The sequence below is a fragment of the Lynx canadensis genome, chromosome A1 (genome assembly GCF_007474595.2).
Source record: "Lynx canadensis isolate LIC74 chromosome A1, mLynCan4.pri.v2, whole genome shotgun sequence".
In the NCBI taxonomy this organism is placed as follows: Eukaryota; Metazoa; Chordata; class Mammalia; order Carnivora; family Felidae; genus Lynx; species Lynx canadensis.
The window spans coordinates 51,160,684-51,178,072 of NC_044303.2; the positions used below are offsets into that span (position 1 = coordinate 51,160,684).

A 17,389-nucleotide genomic window follows, 5' to 3' on the forward strand; every position below is an offset into this window, starting at 1 on the left:
ACACCTGGGTGGCTCAGCTGGTTGAACATCAGACTCTTGATTTCCTGGCTCAGGTCATGATCTCACGGTTTGTGAATTTGAGCCCCACGTCGCTCTCTGCGCCAACAGTGAGGAGCCTGCTTGGGATTCTCTCTTTCCCTCTCTCTCTTTGCCCCTCCCCTGCTCTCTCCCGCTTTCAAAATAAATAAATAAATTATATATATATATATATATATATACACACACACACACACACGTACATGTATACATGTATGTATATATGTATACGTACATATATACATATATGTATATGTGTATACATATATATATAATTAAACTAAAACTGGTTAGTTTGAAAAATAAATATATAACATTCAATTCCTTATGAGGGGATTAAATAAAAGGAAATAAAAAATACTTAAGACAATTATACTTGTAAGTCAATCATTTATTTTAAAAGGTAGGTATACATCCATATGTACAGGCATGTAAATAGGCAGGTCACCTATCTATAAAGTGATCACTGTGCTGAAAAGGTCTAGAAACAGGCAACCCTCCACTGTGATTTCCAGAGTCTTGAGGCCTCAAAATGTGGGCTGCATGCCACATGCCACCTGTCACCTGAGAGCTGAATAAGAATCTGCACTGTAACAAGATCTCCAGATGAATCACCTACCAATTAAACTTAGAGATATGCTGTTCTAGTGCAGTGGATCCCAAATTTGTCTGCATATGAGAATCATCTAGGAACCATAAAACTTCCAAAATTTTGGGGGGACACAGGCATTGGTGGTTTTAAAACCTACCAGGTGATTCCAGGTGCAGCCAAGTCTGGGAACCACTGGTCATTCTTGATAGAGCACTGGTTCTCAATCTTCGCTACACAGTGGAAGAACCTGTAAAGCATCAAAAAGCACTGACATCTGTTTCCACCCCCAGAAAGTCTGATGTAACTGGTCTGAGATGTGACCCAGGCACTGAGACTGTTTAAAGGCTTTCCAAGTGACTTTCATGTACAGCAAAGTTTGAGAACCATGACCTACCTCCTGGCACAGAGGCTTCAAAATGGCAGCTGAATCTGTGCAGCTTTTGCTGGAAGAGGGTTTAAAGTCAGTGAACATTAATTAAAATGAACAGTTGGCCTCAACAGCTTTCAGCTAACTCACCGGTGTAATGGCAGCTTCAAGCTTGCTGGAGTTCAGGTCTGCCAAATCTTGTAGGCCCCCATGGGCTCTTCTGGCACTTTCCTTTGGTACATTTCTCTTCTCTTCTGTTGGGCTCCCTTTCAAGTGATTAACAATGTACATCTGCTCAGCATTAGGAGCAAATAGCTTCACCTTCAAAAATAGAAATAAAAACAAATGATGTCATTGCCTCTTTGAAAACAATCAAGCAAATCAATCTTAGAGCCTAAATAAACCAGGAAGGAAAGTCAGAAAACCACTAAGTAATTCCGTATGCCTTCAGGGCCAACACCAACTACAAATATCAGCCACAAGAAAGAAACTGCAGGGGACTTCTAGAGGGGGGAAAAAAAGAGCTATAAATTAGCTTCTAGAAAGAAAGTAGAACAGAAACAGGTTGCTTTCCAAATACATCTATCTATCTATCTATCTATCTACACACATACAGAAATGTGTGTGTGTGTGTGTGTGTGTGTGTGTGTGTGTGTGTGTATACAGTTTACCCTTGAACAATACAGGGGTTAGGGACACTGACCTCCTATGCAGTCAAAAATTCATCTATTGGGGCACTTGGATGGTTCATGCAGTTAAGCATCCGACTCCTGATTTCAGCTCAGGTCATGATTTCACAGTTCATGGGACTGAGTTCTGCACCCAGCTCCATACTGATGGCACAGAGCCTGCTTGGGATTCTCTCTCTCCCTCCCTGCACCTCCCCTGCTTACATATGTGCACTCTCTCTTAAAGTAAATAAATAAACATTCTTAAAAATTTTGTGTATAGGGGCACCTGGGTGGCTCAGTCAGTTGGGCTTCTGACTTCAGCTTGGGTCATGATCTCACAGTTTGTGAGTTCAAACCCCGCATCGGGCTCTGTGCTGACAGCTCAGAGCCTGGAGCCTGCTTTGGATTCTGTGTCTCCCTCTCTCTCTGCCCCCCCCCCCACTTGCACTCTGTCTCTCTGTCTCTCAAAAATAAATAAACATTAAAAAAATTTTGTGTATAACTTCTGACTCCCCAAAAACTTAACTACTAATAGACTTCTGTTGACCAAAAACCTTACTGATAACATAAACTGTCAATTAATACATATTTTGTATGTTATATATATTATATACTGCACTCTAACAATACAGTAAACTAGGAGAAAAGAAAATGTTAAGAACATCATAAGAGAAAATACATTGTCAGTACTGTATTGTATTTATTTGAAAAAATTCTGCATTTAAGTGGTCCCACGCAGTTCAAACCCATGTTGTTCAAGAGTACACAATTTTTAAAGAGATATAAGAGAGGTTCCAATTTTATAGATAGGAACATATAGGGCTCAAAACCATAGGAGGGTTGATTAAATTTACCTTTAAAATCTTTCTAAAGCAGGGATTCTCAACCCTGGCTGCGTATTAGAATCACTTGGGCAACTTGAGGCCCAAACAGAACAGTTACATGGGAATTTCTGGGAATGAGGCACCATCTTGGATGGTGGTATGTCTTAAAATCTCCTTAAAATCTTCCATCATTTGCAGGGTTAGCAATGACTGATCTAAAGCAAATGGAAAATAAAACTCACAAACTCAGGGCTCTGAGTTAAAATCTCAAGGGTTTAAATGCCAATAGCCCAAAGCAGACCATTTGGAAGCCCTTACTTGACCCACCTTCACACATCCAGCCCAACCAAGCTCTGGATTGACACCCCCAGTCTGCCATCAGAAACCGTTCCTCTTTCCCCAACTGTTGGATCCTGCATGGGCGCTGATCTGGGGAGCCATGAGGATTTGGAAGCAAGGAAGGAAGCTCAGGGTGGGCACCTGTATACTAGGGGGCCTTGGTGTCCTACCTTCTTCACTGACTTCTACCCCACCTCAAAACTTGCAGGTGTACTTCTCCAGGAACTGGACGAGACTGGTCTGAGTCAAATGTCCCTTGCCTTTCTGAGAAGGCATCATTAAGACCAGAAAGCATATGGGTGCCTGGATGGCTCAGTCGGTTGAGCATCCAACTCTTGATTTTGGCTCAGGTCATGATCCCAGAGTCGAGGGATTGAGCCCTGCATGAGCGTGGAGTCTGCTTAAGATTCTCTCTCTCTCCCTCTGCCCCTTCCCGTGCTTACACACTCTCACACTCTCTCTCAAATAAAAAAAAAAGAGAGAGAAACTTTATTATTTTTTTTATTTTTTATTTTTTTTATTTTTTTAAAAAAAATTTTTTTTCAACGTTTTTTATTTATTTTGGGACAGAGAGAGACAGAGCATGAACGGGGGAGGGGCAGAGAGAGAGGGAGACACAGAATCGGAAACAGGCTCCAGGCTCTGAGCCATCAGCCCACAGCCTGACGCGGGGCTCGAACTCACGGACCGCGAGATCGTGACCTGGCTGAAGTCGGACGCTTAACCGACTGCGCCACCCAGGCGCCCCGAGAAACTTTATTTTAAAAAAAGACTAGAAAGTGTATGACTATGTCTTAGCTTCCTGTTATTAAACTTTGTATTTGATTAAAATATATATTAATATTCTAAACGTTCTCTCTTCCCTGTAGTTTTGGTTTTACAAAATTGAGCAATATCTCCTGTCTGTGGGACAGATCTCTCTATGGGAGAGATTCTAAGCACAGATACAACCCATTATTAGTAGAAAGAGAAGAAGAAAAAAAAAACCCTTAAAACATTCTGAAGGTCAAGAAAGATGCAAAAAAAAAATGTGGATTGGTTTTTAAACCAATAATTCTGGAAAACAGACTGGCTTGCTGTTGCTTTGTGAAATTAATCAGATCCACCTGCCTAAGGTGGAAGTGAAGATGAAAACTTAAATTTCACCTAACTCTACCCTGCCCCAGAATTCTATAACTCTATTTCTTCCTTTAAGAAGATGCCATACAGTTCTGCTGGTGTGCAACAGTTCAATGGTTGATAAACATGATTTTTTCAGACTACAGTAATGTTCTGAGTGTTCTTAAGCTAACTGAGCAAGGACCCAGAGGGAAAAAATTGGATTAAAATTCAACCTATTTTTTGATGAAATCTTCAAAGTTTAAAAATCATGAACTGCACAATGAGGGATCACGCAACAATAGTCTACAAGCATCTTTAGCCTGGGGTGCTGGGGTCATAGCCAAAAGGAACAGAAGGCAGAACCACACCACAGCAGATGGGAGCTAGTGAGAGGCTGATTTAGGGCTAATTTGAGGAACTGCTTTCTTGCCATTAGAGCTCCCTGCTCACGGAATGAAGAGACTGCAGTCCCAAGAGAGGAGATCCCCACCACTGACCATGGTCAACTTGAAGCTTGTTTCTGCAGCTCTGGGAAGTCTTGAGTAGGATGGAAAGCTCCACTGTGGCCCTCTAGTGTGTGTTCCATTATTTGTAAATTGTTACTCTGGAGAGGTGTCTCAGTTTTAAGCCATGTTCAAGTACATGCCCAGTGGGAATGCCCTCGTGCTCTTCAAATTGGAATTTCAGCTGTTATAGCTAGGATGTGTCCCCACGCCCTCACTTTTTGTGGGTCTTTAGGAGAGGCTTAGTTTAGGCTAGGTGATTTTGAACTGGGCCATGGTATATGGAGGAGAGCTAGGATTGGAGCCACCTAAACACTTAGATAAATGGGTGTTAAAATGGTGCCCTGCTTGGATCTCCACAGAATTCCTCAACCCAGTGCAGCAAGTGGTCAAAAGTGGGGGGGGGGATGGGGTGCGAGGGTGCGGGGAGGGTTAGGAGAGAACTAATTCCCATCAGCCCTCAGAAAACCTTGTATGCTTAGGGAAGCACCCCACGCTCCTGCCATCCCCAGCAAGGGTCATTGGTGGTCACCTATGGCCACTGCAGCCACCTCACTTATTCCATTATGCTTACAAATACCATGAGGGTTCACTCATGTTGTGGGTGAAGTGAAGGCATGCTGCTCTCTTGTAAAAAAAAAAAAAAGAAAGAAAAACGTGACTATAAGTTATTACACTTTTAATGCACTACTTATAGACATAAGTCAGTATCTTTGTATAAAAGTATGACAGGCCACAAATATCTCACCAGAAACAAGGCAGTTGATCCCATTGTCTTCAAGTGGATGAAAGGTCAAAGAAAGGGTAATGCAGAATCTTCTCCTCTCTTCACGTGGTAGAGCCCAACAAGGACGACCATCTGGGGATAAGGGGCCGAGGGCATTACAGAGCATTTAGGGGTACCTGGGTGGCTCAGTTGGTTAAGCATCTGACTCTTGATTTCGGCTCAGGTCATGATTTCCCGGTTTGTGAGAGGAAGTCCTGCATTGGGCTCTGTGCTGACAGCGTGGAGCCTGCTTGGAATTCTCTTTCTTCTCTTTGCCCCTCTCCTGCTTGCACATGCTCTCTCAAAATAAATAAATTAAAGCATGTAGAGTAGTATTATGGGCTATATATAGTAAGTGCTGGCCATTGTTCTCACGGGCTTAAGACAGGGGGAGGACCAGTCATTCCTCCATTATTGTCTTCCTCACTGCACCACCACCTCCAAATAATGATTCTTATACTCAAATGTTTGTTGTCACCTAGTCTGGGCCCTGTGTGGCAGGGTAAGAGTTCCGTGCTAGAGAAGCCAAAGGAAGAGCCCAAAGTTGGATTGGTTTCTTGGTTTGGTTTGGTTTGGTTTGGCTGGTAGATACTGCGCAGAGGTCAGAAAACAGCTCCAAACACACGGTGATCTCTACACAGACGCGGCGCCAGAAGAACAAGGCATTATGAGTCAGTTTCAGAAAAAGGAGGCCCCACGGCGCGGATGGAGTGCGCCAGGGTGCCGGGCCCCGGCGCCGCGGCACGGTCTGCTGAAGGCAGGGGAAATAGCTGCACTGCAGAGCTCCAGTGTCTCACCCCCAGGCAGGTGCCCCGCGCCCCAGTCTCCGGCCAGGGAGAGGGCGGGACCCGGCCGACCAAAGTGGCCCAGTCCAGGGGTCACACGGCTCGCGGGGGGCGGGGTTCCGCGCGCATGCTCAGCTCGCGGGCCCTTCGCGTCGCCGGGCTCGGGAGGCGCCGGAAGCACCGGGAGCCGCCACATGGCGCAGGCGGGGAGCGCTGGCCGGGGGGCCGCGGGGCAGAAGCCCGCGGGCGCGGCCCCGGGGTGCGCGCTTTGGCGCCGGGCCCTGGGGCTGCTGTGGCTGGCGTTGGCCGCCGCGGGCTCCTCCCGGCGCCAGTGGCCCGTGCCCTACAAGTGAGTGCGCGCGGCGCGCGGGCGTGGCGGGGCGGACGCGCGCACTGGCGGGGCGGGGTGCCGGGGTCGGGAGGCGGAGGCGGCGCCGTGGAGGACCGAGTTGAGCTGTTCGCTGCGCGTCGCCCAGGCCCTTTCTTCCTCTTGGGACACTTGAACTGCTTTCTAGGTGGCTTAGGCTCAGGGCAGGCCGGAGTCATGGAAGAAACGGGAGTAATGTAATTTTACTTGAGTGACTTTTAGATGCAAGTGATCAACTCTTTGAATGGTTTGAGGAGACTTTGAATATCGTGCTTATTACTTGACGTCATGCATGTCATTAGTTATCATGAGTACGTACCCATTGGCACAATATACAACATGACCTGCTGGTCTTGGTTCTCTGGAAATTTCCATTTTTAGCCGTAAAAGTCACGTGTCCTGGGAATTCCCCGCTCCCTTTGTCCGGGGCTCACCGGAAGGGTTGGTGACCTCGTGTGTCCCCCGTTTTCAGTCTGGTCTTAAGACGAGGACAGAGACTGCACACCTGTGGAGCTGATTGGAGCCTTTGACCTAGAAGAGTATCTACACGGCCTTAGATGTTCAGGTGGCTAAACAGAAAGAAAACATGCTGCTAACATCAAGCAGGCGAAAGGCCAACAGATTTTGAAAACACGGCTATTTCGGATGACAAAATAGTGAGCGGGGAGGCAGGATAACCTAGTGGTCAGGAATGAGTTCTGGGTTCCAGTCAAATCAGGCACCACCAGCACTAGCTTTTGAAATTGGCAACGTGATTCAGTGTCTCTGTGCCCATGTGACCTGCCCTAGAAAGTAGGAATAGATGGGACGCCTTGATGGCTCAGTCCTCAGGCGTCCGATTTTGGTTCAGGTCATGATCTCAGGGTCTGTGAGTTCAAGCCCTGCGCGTGGGGACTCTGTGCTGACAGCCCAGAGCCTGGAGCCTGCCTCAGATTCTGTGTCTCCCTCTCTCTCTGCCCCTCCCTGGCTCACACTCTGTCTCTCTCTCTTTCAAAAATAAATAAACATTAAAAAAAATATTTTTTTTTAAAGAAAGTAGGAACAGTAACAGCATTTCCCCCAGGCTTGTTAGAGGATTAAATCTAATAAATGTCAGCTATTGTCAAGCGTGGATAGGAGTGTATTCTGTTCACTGGAATGGTTTGCACCACTTCCTTGTTTTGCTTGATATATATGAAAAGAGAAGTTTGGGTTTTCTTGAAAAGAAAAAGTTAATAAAACGTTCATAAGAAGTAAAATTAAATGTTCAGTAAAATAAGGAAGAGATTGTAAATGCAAAACTCCTTGATTTATAGTTAGGGCAAGGTATTGACGATACCTTAGGGTTTCTATAAAAGTTTCAAGTATTAAGTACCTGTCCCCATTTAGTCTTCTCAACTGAATATAATAAAATTTAACTTTATTAAATTATGCTTTTGAAATTACCTTTGACCTAAAAGATTTTGCTTCAAGCAAGTGAAAACTAAATAGTTACGTGTTTAAACAACCCATTGAGCATCTATAAAAACAAGGAAGTATGTGTAAGTTTCATAAACATTGGGGGGTTGTTAATACTCTTGGCTAACATCAAGATATTAACTTCTTAAAATAGAATTTTTGTTGATGTGTTAAGATTGTAAAAAAATAGATCTGCCTAAAATTTTAGAGATCCATGGTGCCTAGAAGATAGATAGAAGCAGTGTCTTTCTTTCTTCCGTCTTTCTCTTGCCAAATATGGAAGGTGACCAGTAAGTGTCTGTTGAGCCGACTTCAGCCGTAGTCCCTCCTCTCATCTTAACTGCCATGGCTCTCTCCGGGGGCCTTCTCTTCTTGTTACATTATTGCTATAACCTCCTAATTGACCTCTGCCTTAATTTCGCTTCTCTCACCGCTCTCCTGTAACTCATACAAACAAGGTTTGTTTCATAGCAAATTCAGTCATATCAGGTCTGCTACTTAAAATCCTTTAAGCTCACTCCTGGGCTCAGCGCTCACCAGCTGTAGGAGTCCCGTGGCGCGGTTCACACTGCATCAGTGCAAAATGACAGTCCCTGCCTGTTTCTCCTACCTTGAAGCCTGAATTCCAGCATTATTTACCTACTGTCTTATAAGCCTTAATATTGTCCCTTTTATGTCCTAACCATCGAAAGTATTTTAAAAGCCTAAGCCAGATCTTCATCCCTTTCTTTGCTCTTCTCACCCCACCCATTCCACATCAGGTAAAAGTGATTTCTCTCTTTTTTGTGCCCATAGGACTTTGTATATTTCTTTAGCACTGACCACACTGCGTCATACTACTTATTTAATGTCTTCCCAGACCCCACCTAAATGTCCTTGAGGAAGGGAACATCATTTTGATTTTGTTTCCCTCCTTCCTAGTATAGTGTCCTACATATAGTAGATCCTTAGTAAATATCTATTGATCGCTGGCTATTTTTTTTTAATTTTAATTTTTTTAACGTTCATTCATTTTTGAGAGACAGAGAGAGCAGGGGAGGGGCAGAGAAAGAGAGGGAGACACAGAATCTGAATCAGGCTCCAGGCTTTAAGCTGTCAACACAGACACAGGGCTCAAACCCACTAACCGCAAGATCATGACCTGAGCCAAAGTTGGACACTTAACCAACTGAGCCACCCAGGTGCCCCAATTTTTTTTTTTTAAACTCTAATTGGCTTTATTAAATGATTTCACGAATTGGGCAGCATTCCATCTAGCAAATAGAGGGACACTCCTGTCAGTTAATTTTTTTTTATGTTTATGTATTTTGAGGGAAAGAGAGAATCCCAAGAAGGCTCTGCACTCTCAATGCAGAGTCATACATGGGGCTCAAACCCAGGAACTATGAGATCATACCTGAGCTGAAATCAAGAATCAGACACTTGGGGCGCCTGGGTGGCTCAGTCAGCTAAGCATTCGACTTCGACTCAGGTCATGATCTCATGGTTTGTGAGTTCGAGCCCCGCTTCAGGCTCTGTGCTGATAGCACTGTGCTGATAGCACTGAGCCTGGAACCCACATCAAGTTCTATGTCTCCCTCTCTCTGCCCCTCCCGTTTGTTCTCTCTCTCTCTCTCTCTCTCTCTCTCAAATATAAACAAACATTTAAAAAAAAAGAATCAGACACTTAACTGAGCCACCCAGGCACTCCCTGTTGGTTAATTCTTTAGAAAATAGAAAATATAGTGGGGCGCCTGGGTGGTGGCTCAATCGCTTAAGCATCTGACTTCAGCTCAAGTCATGATCTCACAGGTGATGAGTTCGAGCCCCCGTCAGACTCTGTGCTGACAGCTCAGAGCCTGGAGCCAGCTTCAGATTCTGTGTCTCCCTGTCTCTCTGCCCCTCCCCTGCTCGTGCTTCTGTCTCTCTCTGTCTTAAAAATAAATAAACATTAATAAACATTAAAAAAAGAAAATAGAAAATATATTCTATTTAATAATTATTTTGAAATAATCTTAACATGTGGACTGTTTACGAAATTAAATGTCATTTGAAAAATATTCCTTTATTCAGTGAATATTTGTTTGTCTATAAATAAGTGTGGATCTATAGACATTCTAAGATATGGCCCCTGTGTTCAAAATTCTCACAATGAGAGCAGATAACAGGGAAGCATGCCTTTATCAAAGTGCTTGTAATATATCATTTGTTATTAAAGACTTCGTCGGAGTTGTTGACAGAATAACAAAATGTTTAAACACTATAACCTTTGAATGTTTTCTCTGAAAGTGTTATTGATGGTGATACTAAAATCTGGATTCTAAAATGTGCAAGAAGAACCAAATTCCTGTTGGAATCTAAGTTTGTGGTTTCTTTTTTCTTTATTAGACGCTTTTCCTTCCGCCCAGAACCAGATCCTTATTGTCAAGCTAAATACACTTTCTGTCCAACCGGCTCACCTATCCCAATTATGAAAGATGATGATGTCATTGAAGTCTTTCGGTTACAAGCCCCAGTATGGGAATTTAAATATGGGAATCTCCTGGGACACCTGGTAAGGCTGCATCTTGATCTTGTAACTTTGGTTAATTAAATTATTTATTAAGTGGATTTGAGGGAATAATCGCTGTTCAAAGGGCTGATTTTAGATCATGTATAATTGCTGTTCCTCTTGGCATATTTAAAATGAGTAGTCAAAAAATATTATCATGTTTTGTGATTCTGACAGTAACAAATGCAGTTGCTTTAATCCCTTTTTAATAATCTGAATCCATACCCAACTCCTGTACCTAGCTCCTGGCAAGTAAGAAAGGAGGAGGCCCAGCGGAACGGGCAAGGCAGGCAGGAGACACTTCATTTCCAGTCCCTGCTATACACATTTTCCTAGCTGAGCTCACCAGTTGAGCCTCTGTCACCCTGTGAAGCATGTAGACTTCCTGAGCCTGTGGCATGGAGCTTCTCCAACCCATTTTAAAGTGGAAAGAAATTAAGAGTGTGTCCGTATAGCATATCTGAGATAAGCAGCAATGGTCAAAACCAGAGTGGAAGAGGGCCTGGAACTGGAGGAGCCACAGAGTGGACACAAGAATAGCAACATGGAAGAGGAACAGCTGAGCCGTTCTACTTGATATACAGTTGTGACATATTACGTTTTCTCCCATCTGGCTCCTGGACCAGTGGTTACTTCACAGATGCTTTCATACATGTATGGTCTTTACACAGAAAATTATGCATGATGCCATTGGATTCAAGAGTACTTTAACCGGCCAGAACTACACAATGGAATGGTACGAACTTTTCCAACTTGGAAATTGCACATTTCCCCATCTCCGACCTGAAATGAATGCCCCTTTCTGGTGTAATCAAGGAGCTGCATGCTTTTTTGAAGGAATTGATGATATTCACTGGAAGGCAAATGGGACATTAGTTCAAGTAGCAACTATACCAGGTAAGTTTCAAAAATACGGCATTTGTTTGATGATTACATCGATATCCAAATGAAAAAAATTGCTTTCCTTGAGGCATTTCAGTCATGTTCTACTCTTTAGAGGTCAGTTTACAAAATGTACTTCTGGAAGCAGTAAGGTTTGATCCAAACTATTACTCATGCAAAACGTTACCTTTAGTTTTTTTTTTTTTTTTAATGTTTATTTATTTTTGAGAGAGAGAAAGAGAGAGAGAGCGCGCGCGTGAGAAGGGGAGGGGCAGAGAGAGAGGGAGATACAGAATCTGAAGCAGGCTCCAGGCTCTGAACTGTCAACAGAGCCCGATGTGGGGCTTGAACTCACAGACAGTGAGATCATGACCTGAGCTGAAGTTGGATGCTCAACTGACTGAGCCACCCAGGCTCCCTGCAAAACGTCACCTTTAGGTGATGAGTAGTGTATCTCCTCTATTCCATAGTAAAAAATGAAATGGTAAAATGTTTTCTGCAATTGAATTGGACTTTCTAAATAAACATGTGGAAGAAAATCCACAAAATGCCTGTGAAAATATTTGATCAAAGGACCTGTTAAATGTATCTGGAAAAAGACTTTGAGTGATGACAAAATGTTTTTATGTCAAGAAATAATAACAGCTTCCACTCATGGGGACTCACTCTGGGTCCAGCAGTGTTCCGAGTGCTTTACCTATATCATGTCATTTATCATCACAACAACCCCCTGAGATAGTTACGGTTATTTCCCTCATTTTACAGATGGCTAACGTGAGGCACAAAGTGGTTAAAATCACACAACCAAGAAGTAGGTGGGACCCTAACTCTGGCAGTGAAGCTTTATTGGCCATTTTCTTAACTACTTCTCTACATTGCTTCCCAAAACACATACAATCTTAGCATTTGAGGCTCCTTGAGCAATCAAAATACTTTATCTTTGAGATTTTCTGTTCTTTTGGATGTATTGGAAAGTTGCTGAAACACTTAGAATTTTGCTGCATGTGTTGCATTGTTGGTTAATGCTGAAGAAAGGAGTTCAGAACTTTTATCAGAAACTGGTATGTGACCTTGGGTCATATTTTTACTTTGACTCATTACGTCATGTGTAGAACAGGGATGAGACTGCCATTGCATTCTGGAGGTAGGGAGCTTGCCCATATGATTTAGAGAGCTCTGCATTATAATTGTTGTTCTCCAAGAAAGTGGAAATATCTGAAATGAAAGCACTGTTTGTGATAAGAATTATTCAGTGAGCCATAGACCTTGAGGAAGTTATCAAGCTTTCCACTTGGATAGCCCTTTACAAAGCATTTTGGAGCATGTTATCTCATAGCTCAGTGGGGAGGAGAAAACACTCTTCTTCCTTTTAAAAATAAGGATTTGTGGGGCGCCTGGGTGGCGCAGTCGGTTAAGCGTCCGACTTCAGCCAGGTCACGATCTCGCGGTCCGTGAGTTCGAGCCCCGCGTCAGGCTCTGGGCTGATGGCTCAGAGCCTGGAGCCTGTTTCCGATTCTGTGTCTCCCTCTCTCTCTGCCCCTCCCCCGTTCACGCTCTGTCTCTCTCTGTCCCAAAAATAAATAAACGTTGAAGGAAAAAAAAAAAATAAGGATTTGAGGGTCAGCCAGGTGGCATGACTTGCCAGTCACAGATCTGGATGTAGAACCAGGAATAGAATTGTGTCTTAAATGTAATCTGGGGATCTTTTAACTCTACACCATGCTGTTTTCTAATCTTCCTTCCTTCTTTCTAATTAATATGCCCCAAACCATCCCAAGCAATATCAAAGCCCGTTTCTCTTTTAACAGTGCTCAGTGTGATACTTTTTTTTTTCATCCCAAGCCAGTTCACATTGCTGTTTTCTCCTTGTCCACCTATTTCATTATCTGAAAACTCTTCCTTCTGACATCAGTATATGATATGAACAAGTGATCACTATTTCATGTAAAATAGTACTAATATGCTAGTACTTAAATCTTTCAAGTTTTCCGTCTGCTTTGTGATTAATCGTGTTCATTGACATTTTCTCATGTTACAGAATAGTGTTTTGAAGTATTCTCTCTTAATTACAGCAGTAACTTTTTAAGGTTGAAGAACACTAAGAACAGTATACCCAGTTCTAAGAAAACAAGCTTTAAGGGTGCCTGGGTGGCTCCATCTGTTAAGCTACTGACTTCAGCTCAGGTCACGATCTTGTGGTTCGAGCCCCACATCGGGCTCTGTGCTGACAGCTCAGATCCTGGAGCCTGCTTTGGGTTCTGGTCTCCCTCTCTCCCTCTTTCTCTGCCCCTCAACTGCTCATGCTCTTTTTCTCAAAAATAAATAAACAACAACAACAAAAAGAAAACAAGCTTTATATTATTCCATAGTTTTAATTCTAAAAAATTGATAAAGGCAGCCGCTGTATTCATTTTATAGGACATGAAATAATTGATTTCATGGACTCAAGTTGGAGCACTTAAGAAAGGTTCATATATATGGTGACAAATTGAAATGCTGTAGTGAAGCTTTATTAGGCACTGTAAATGCCCAGATGAGGTTGTAACCACGCAAAGTATAGTGTTTTGTTAACATTTGGAGAGATTCCTTTGGTCGGGTACAAGGTCGTAGGAGAGCGTGAGCTGTTCCGGAGTCTGTAATAGGCCATGAACATGGCAGAAAACATTTCCAGTTTAAGTTGATTCATTGGAAGAATTTGTATGGTTAGTGGGAAGGTTGTGAGCAGAATTCAAACAGTTACAAGTACAAAAAGAAAAAGGAGATACCAGGTATTCGGGGTGGACAGGGTATGGTACTTTCTCTTGTAACATTAGTAGGCCAGCCTTCTAAAGTAGCTGTTCCTCTGGCTGCCGTTCGTACTGTACACACGCAATGCTTTGTGACAGAAAAGCTCTGCATTTCACCCTCCTCCATTCTTACACTGCCTTTGCCCCACTCACTTTTTCCCTCTATCCACAATTTTTCCTTGTTTTCTTTCTTTACCTTTGAATCCAAGATTTGTTGGGTGGGGTAAAGAGGGCTTCTGTATGTGTATGATTTTGCTTTTATAGCTTAAATGATTACAGAATTGGTATGTAAGACTTGATACCCCTATTATATCTAAGGTTTACAATTCAGAAATACCTTGTGCTTTGAAAAATGGAATGAAAATTGGCTAAGCTTGGATTCCTATTGTGAGTACAGGTTTGGAACTGATATTACAAATAATTTAATAATTTAATAATATTATTTATTCATGACCTTAATCAGGTTAGAACATTTGACATAAGACTAATGATTGGCTTTGATGTTCACATAGGAAATTTTTTTTTTTTTTTTAACTAGGAAACACATTTAACAAGATGGCAAAGTGGGTAAAATGGGACAATGAAACAGGGATTTATTATGAGACATGGACCGTCCAGGCCAGCCCAGAAAAGGGGGCGGAGACATGGTTTGAATCCTACGACTGTTCCAAATTTGTGTTAAGGACATATAACAAGTTGGCTGAACTTGGAGCAGAGTTCAAGAAGATCGAAACCAACTACACAAGAATATTTCTTTACAGTGGAGAGCCTACTTATTTGGGAAATGAAACGTCTATTTTTGGGCCAACAGGAAATCAGACTCTTGCTTTAGCCGTAAAAAGGTTTTATTACCCCTTCAAACCACATTCATCAACTAAAGAATTTCTGTTCAGTTTCTTGCAAATTTTTGATGCAGTGATTATACACAGACAGTTCTATTTGTTTTATAATTTTGAATATTGGTTTTTACCTATGAAATTCCCTTTTATTAAAATAACATATGAAGAAATCCCTTTACCTAACAGAAACAACACACTCTCTGGTTTATAAAATTTTAATTCTTCTGCTTTTTTTTTTTTTCCTGTCACCAGCATAGATGTTTTTCAGGTAGTGGTTTTACATTCATGGATTTTCTTAGGCCCTTCTTCCTTGGAGCAGAAAGGTAGAATGTACTTGGGCAGAACTGCAGCGTATCATCTCAGGACCTTTTTTGGAGAGGAGCTGAAACTCTCATTGCATTAGCCTAAGTGAGCCCATTAGGTGATCTTGATTTCAAACTCCAAGCCTTTGTTAAAATGAATTACAGTTCATATCAGATACATAGGATCTTTGGACCCCATATTTTTTAATTGTGGATATGGTGTGCCCAGATTTAAAAATACCCTCAGTGACATTTTCATGGTGGGGGCTACTTTTCTCTGGTACAGTTACACTTTTTCATTTAAGTACTTTTTGATGGTTTAGACTGACTTTGCAACTTTTGTAACTTTGGGGACCAGGTCTAGTAGTTTGATTTTGTTCTTTTACTTAAAGACTAATTTGGATACCACGGCTGGAGTAGTTTTGCTTCCAGATGTGGTAAAAAGTGTTAAAGAGCACAAGTTCCTAGCTAGCATTTTAGAACTAGCCAGTAACTGGCATTTTGTGACGTAGGCAGCTTAGCATTTCTGAACCTTAGTATCCTTATCTCTAAGAGGAGTCATCCGTCAGGATTGTTGTAAAAATTGAAGCCATGTATGTTTGGCATAGGAAAGTTACAGAAAATGGTAGCTACAATGATGAATCAAAGAACAAACTGCTGTCCTTGATCTGGCTTAATGTAGTTTACATGCCAACCCTTCCTGGGTTTTATAGTAATAATCTAAACTTTGAGCTGACAGCTTTAATGCTTCTGCAGTTGTTTAAGCACATTGGGACATGGAAGTATCTGACTGCAGACACGTCTGGGTGAATAGGCACCATATGACTCCTTTACTGCTTCATGTAGTCCTTCCACCCTAGTAGAGGTGCCAGCTCAGTAGGAGGGTACACTTCTCAGGGGACAGGTCTTTGTCAAGGGTCTCCAAGTAGCTGTGCTTCCATTTAGGGCCATCAAACAAGGTTTCAGGGTCCTTTAAATGCCTAATGACCAACTGAACACTGTCTATTCATGGAAAAAAGGCCAGTCAGTAAGATGATGAAGCAGAGACCATCTGTTTAATATGTAAACTATGTTGTTCAGTTTCTACCAACATTTGAGTGTCTCCTGAGAGGTTAGTACATTGAGTTCTCCTACAAAGCCTAAACACAGGTATTATTTACCTGATCAAATGAGTAAATTGGGGCTTAGAAAGTCTAAATGACCTTTCCAGGGCTACCCTGCTATTGGTAATGGAGCCACATCTTGAACCAGTTCTGACTGGATGGGATACATGATCAAGCAAGGTTTCATTGTCAGAGTGTAGTCCTCAGACCCATGCCTGTACCATAAGTTACTAACACCGCAGGTTACTGGTCAAGCACAGATACTGGTGGGAAACTTCTTTTAAAGTAATTTTGTTTTTGTTGAATCTAATAAAAAAATGGGGCTTGTATTTTTGTATGTGTTTTTATTTCATTTGTCAAGGACTTCACTTTTATTGTCTTTTTCAAAACTATAGGCACTGCCACAGTCTGAAAATAAAAAGCCAGGCCTTACCACAGATAGCTTGAGAAGCCCTGGATTATCCTGCCTACTGCACAGAGGCAAAGCCAGGCTGAAATACATAAGGAGAACTTTACTTCACTGCCTCCCATTTAGCCTTTGTATTCCTGTCAATAGTGTAAACACTAATTAATTTTGCCTCTTTAAACTTGCTGGTTGTCTTCAGAATGTCACAAACTTGGATCTTTGCGTTATCACCACCTAGTGGCTAAAATCAGGCAATGCCAACTTCTCCTGGATTCTTAAAATTGATCTGGGAAAACAGAACTTTGGGTTTTCTAGAACTGCATTGGGGTAACATGCAAGAACTCTTGTGCCACATCTGTGTTAACTGTAAAGCACAGAATCTGGTTCTGTAGCAAAGACAAATGAGGACACCTGGATGTGGAGCCTGAATTTTAAAGCAAGATTCTAAACAGTTAACATTTAAAAAGTAGTAAAGATTTTTCAGTTCCTATGAATATTAACAAATGAAGAAATTTTGTGAAAGTAATAGACTCAGGTGACTATAAAATAGAACAAAATTCATATTGAGTACTTAAGAGTTTATCAAACTTGTCAACTGTACTTAAAAGGTGAAGTAGGGCTTTTGGAGTAGAGATGATTCAAGAACATGCTTTCAAAATGGTAATTGAGAAGCCAAAATATGGCCAGGCAGGAATTTGCCAATTCTACCGTATAACTTAAATGTGATTTATATTTTTCTGTTATAAATGTATA

The 17,389-nt window shown here is 42.1% G+C and overlaps 1 protein-coding gene across 1 annotated transcript; it reads left to right on the forward strand.

Annotated features, from left to right (window-relative positions):
• Nucleotides 1–6,163: 6,163 nt before the first annotated feature.
• Nucleotides 6,164–16,559, forward strand: CLN5 (CLN5 intracellular trafficking protein). The gene is made up of 4 exons (XM_030312266.1): nucleotides 6,164–6,333; nucleotides 10,156–10,321; nucleotides 10,990–11,215; nucleotides 14,525–16,559. The coding sequence occupies exons 1-4, from the start codon at nucleotides 6,179–6,181 to the stop codon at nucleotides 15,034–15,036; spliced, it is 1,059 nt and encodes a 352-aa protein (XP_030168126.1). The 5' UTR covers nucleotides 6,164–6,178; the 3' UTR covers nucleotides 15,037–16,559.
• Nucleotides 16,560–17,389: the final 830 nt, after the last annotated feature.

What these genes read in the sequence shown, in the direction of transcription:
- CLN5 (XM_030312266.1), top strand. Translation starts at nt 6,179, where the DNA reads ATGGCGCAGGCGGGGAGCGCTGGCCGGGGGGCCGCGGGGCAGAAGCCC. An exon ending in CAGTGGCCCGTGCCCTACAA is followed by an intron (nt 6,334 to 10,155) that starts GTGAGTGCGCGC and finishes TTTCTTTATTAG; the next exon opens with ACGCTTTTCCTTCCGCCCAG. An exon ending in TCAAGTAGCAACTATACCAG is followed by an intron (nt 11,216 to 14,524) that starts GTAAGTTTCAAA and finishes TTTTTTAACTAG; the next exon opens with GAAACACATTTAACAAGATG.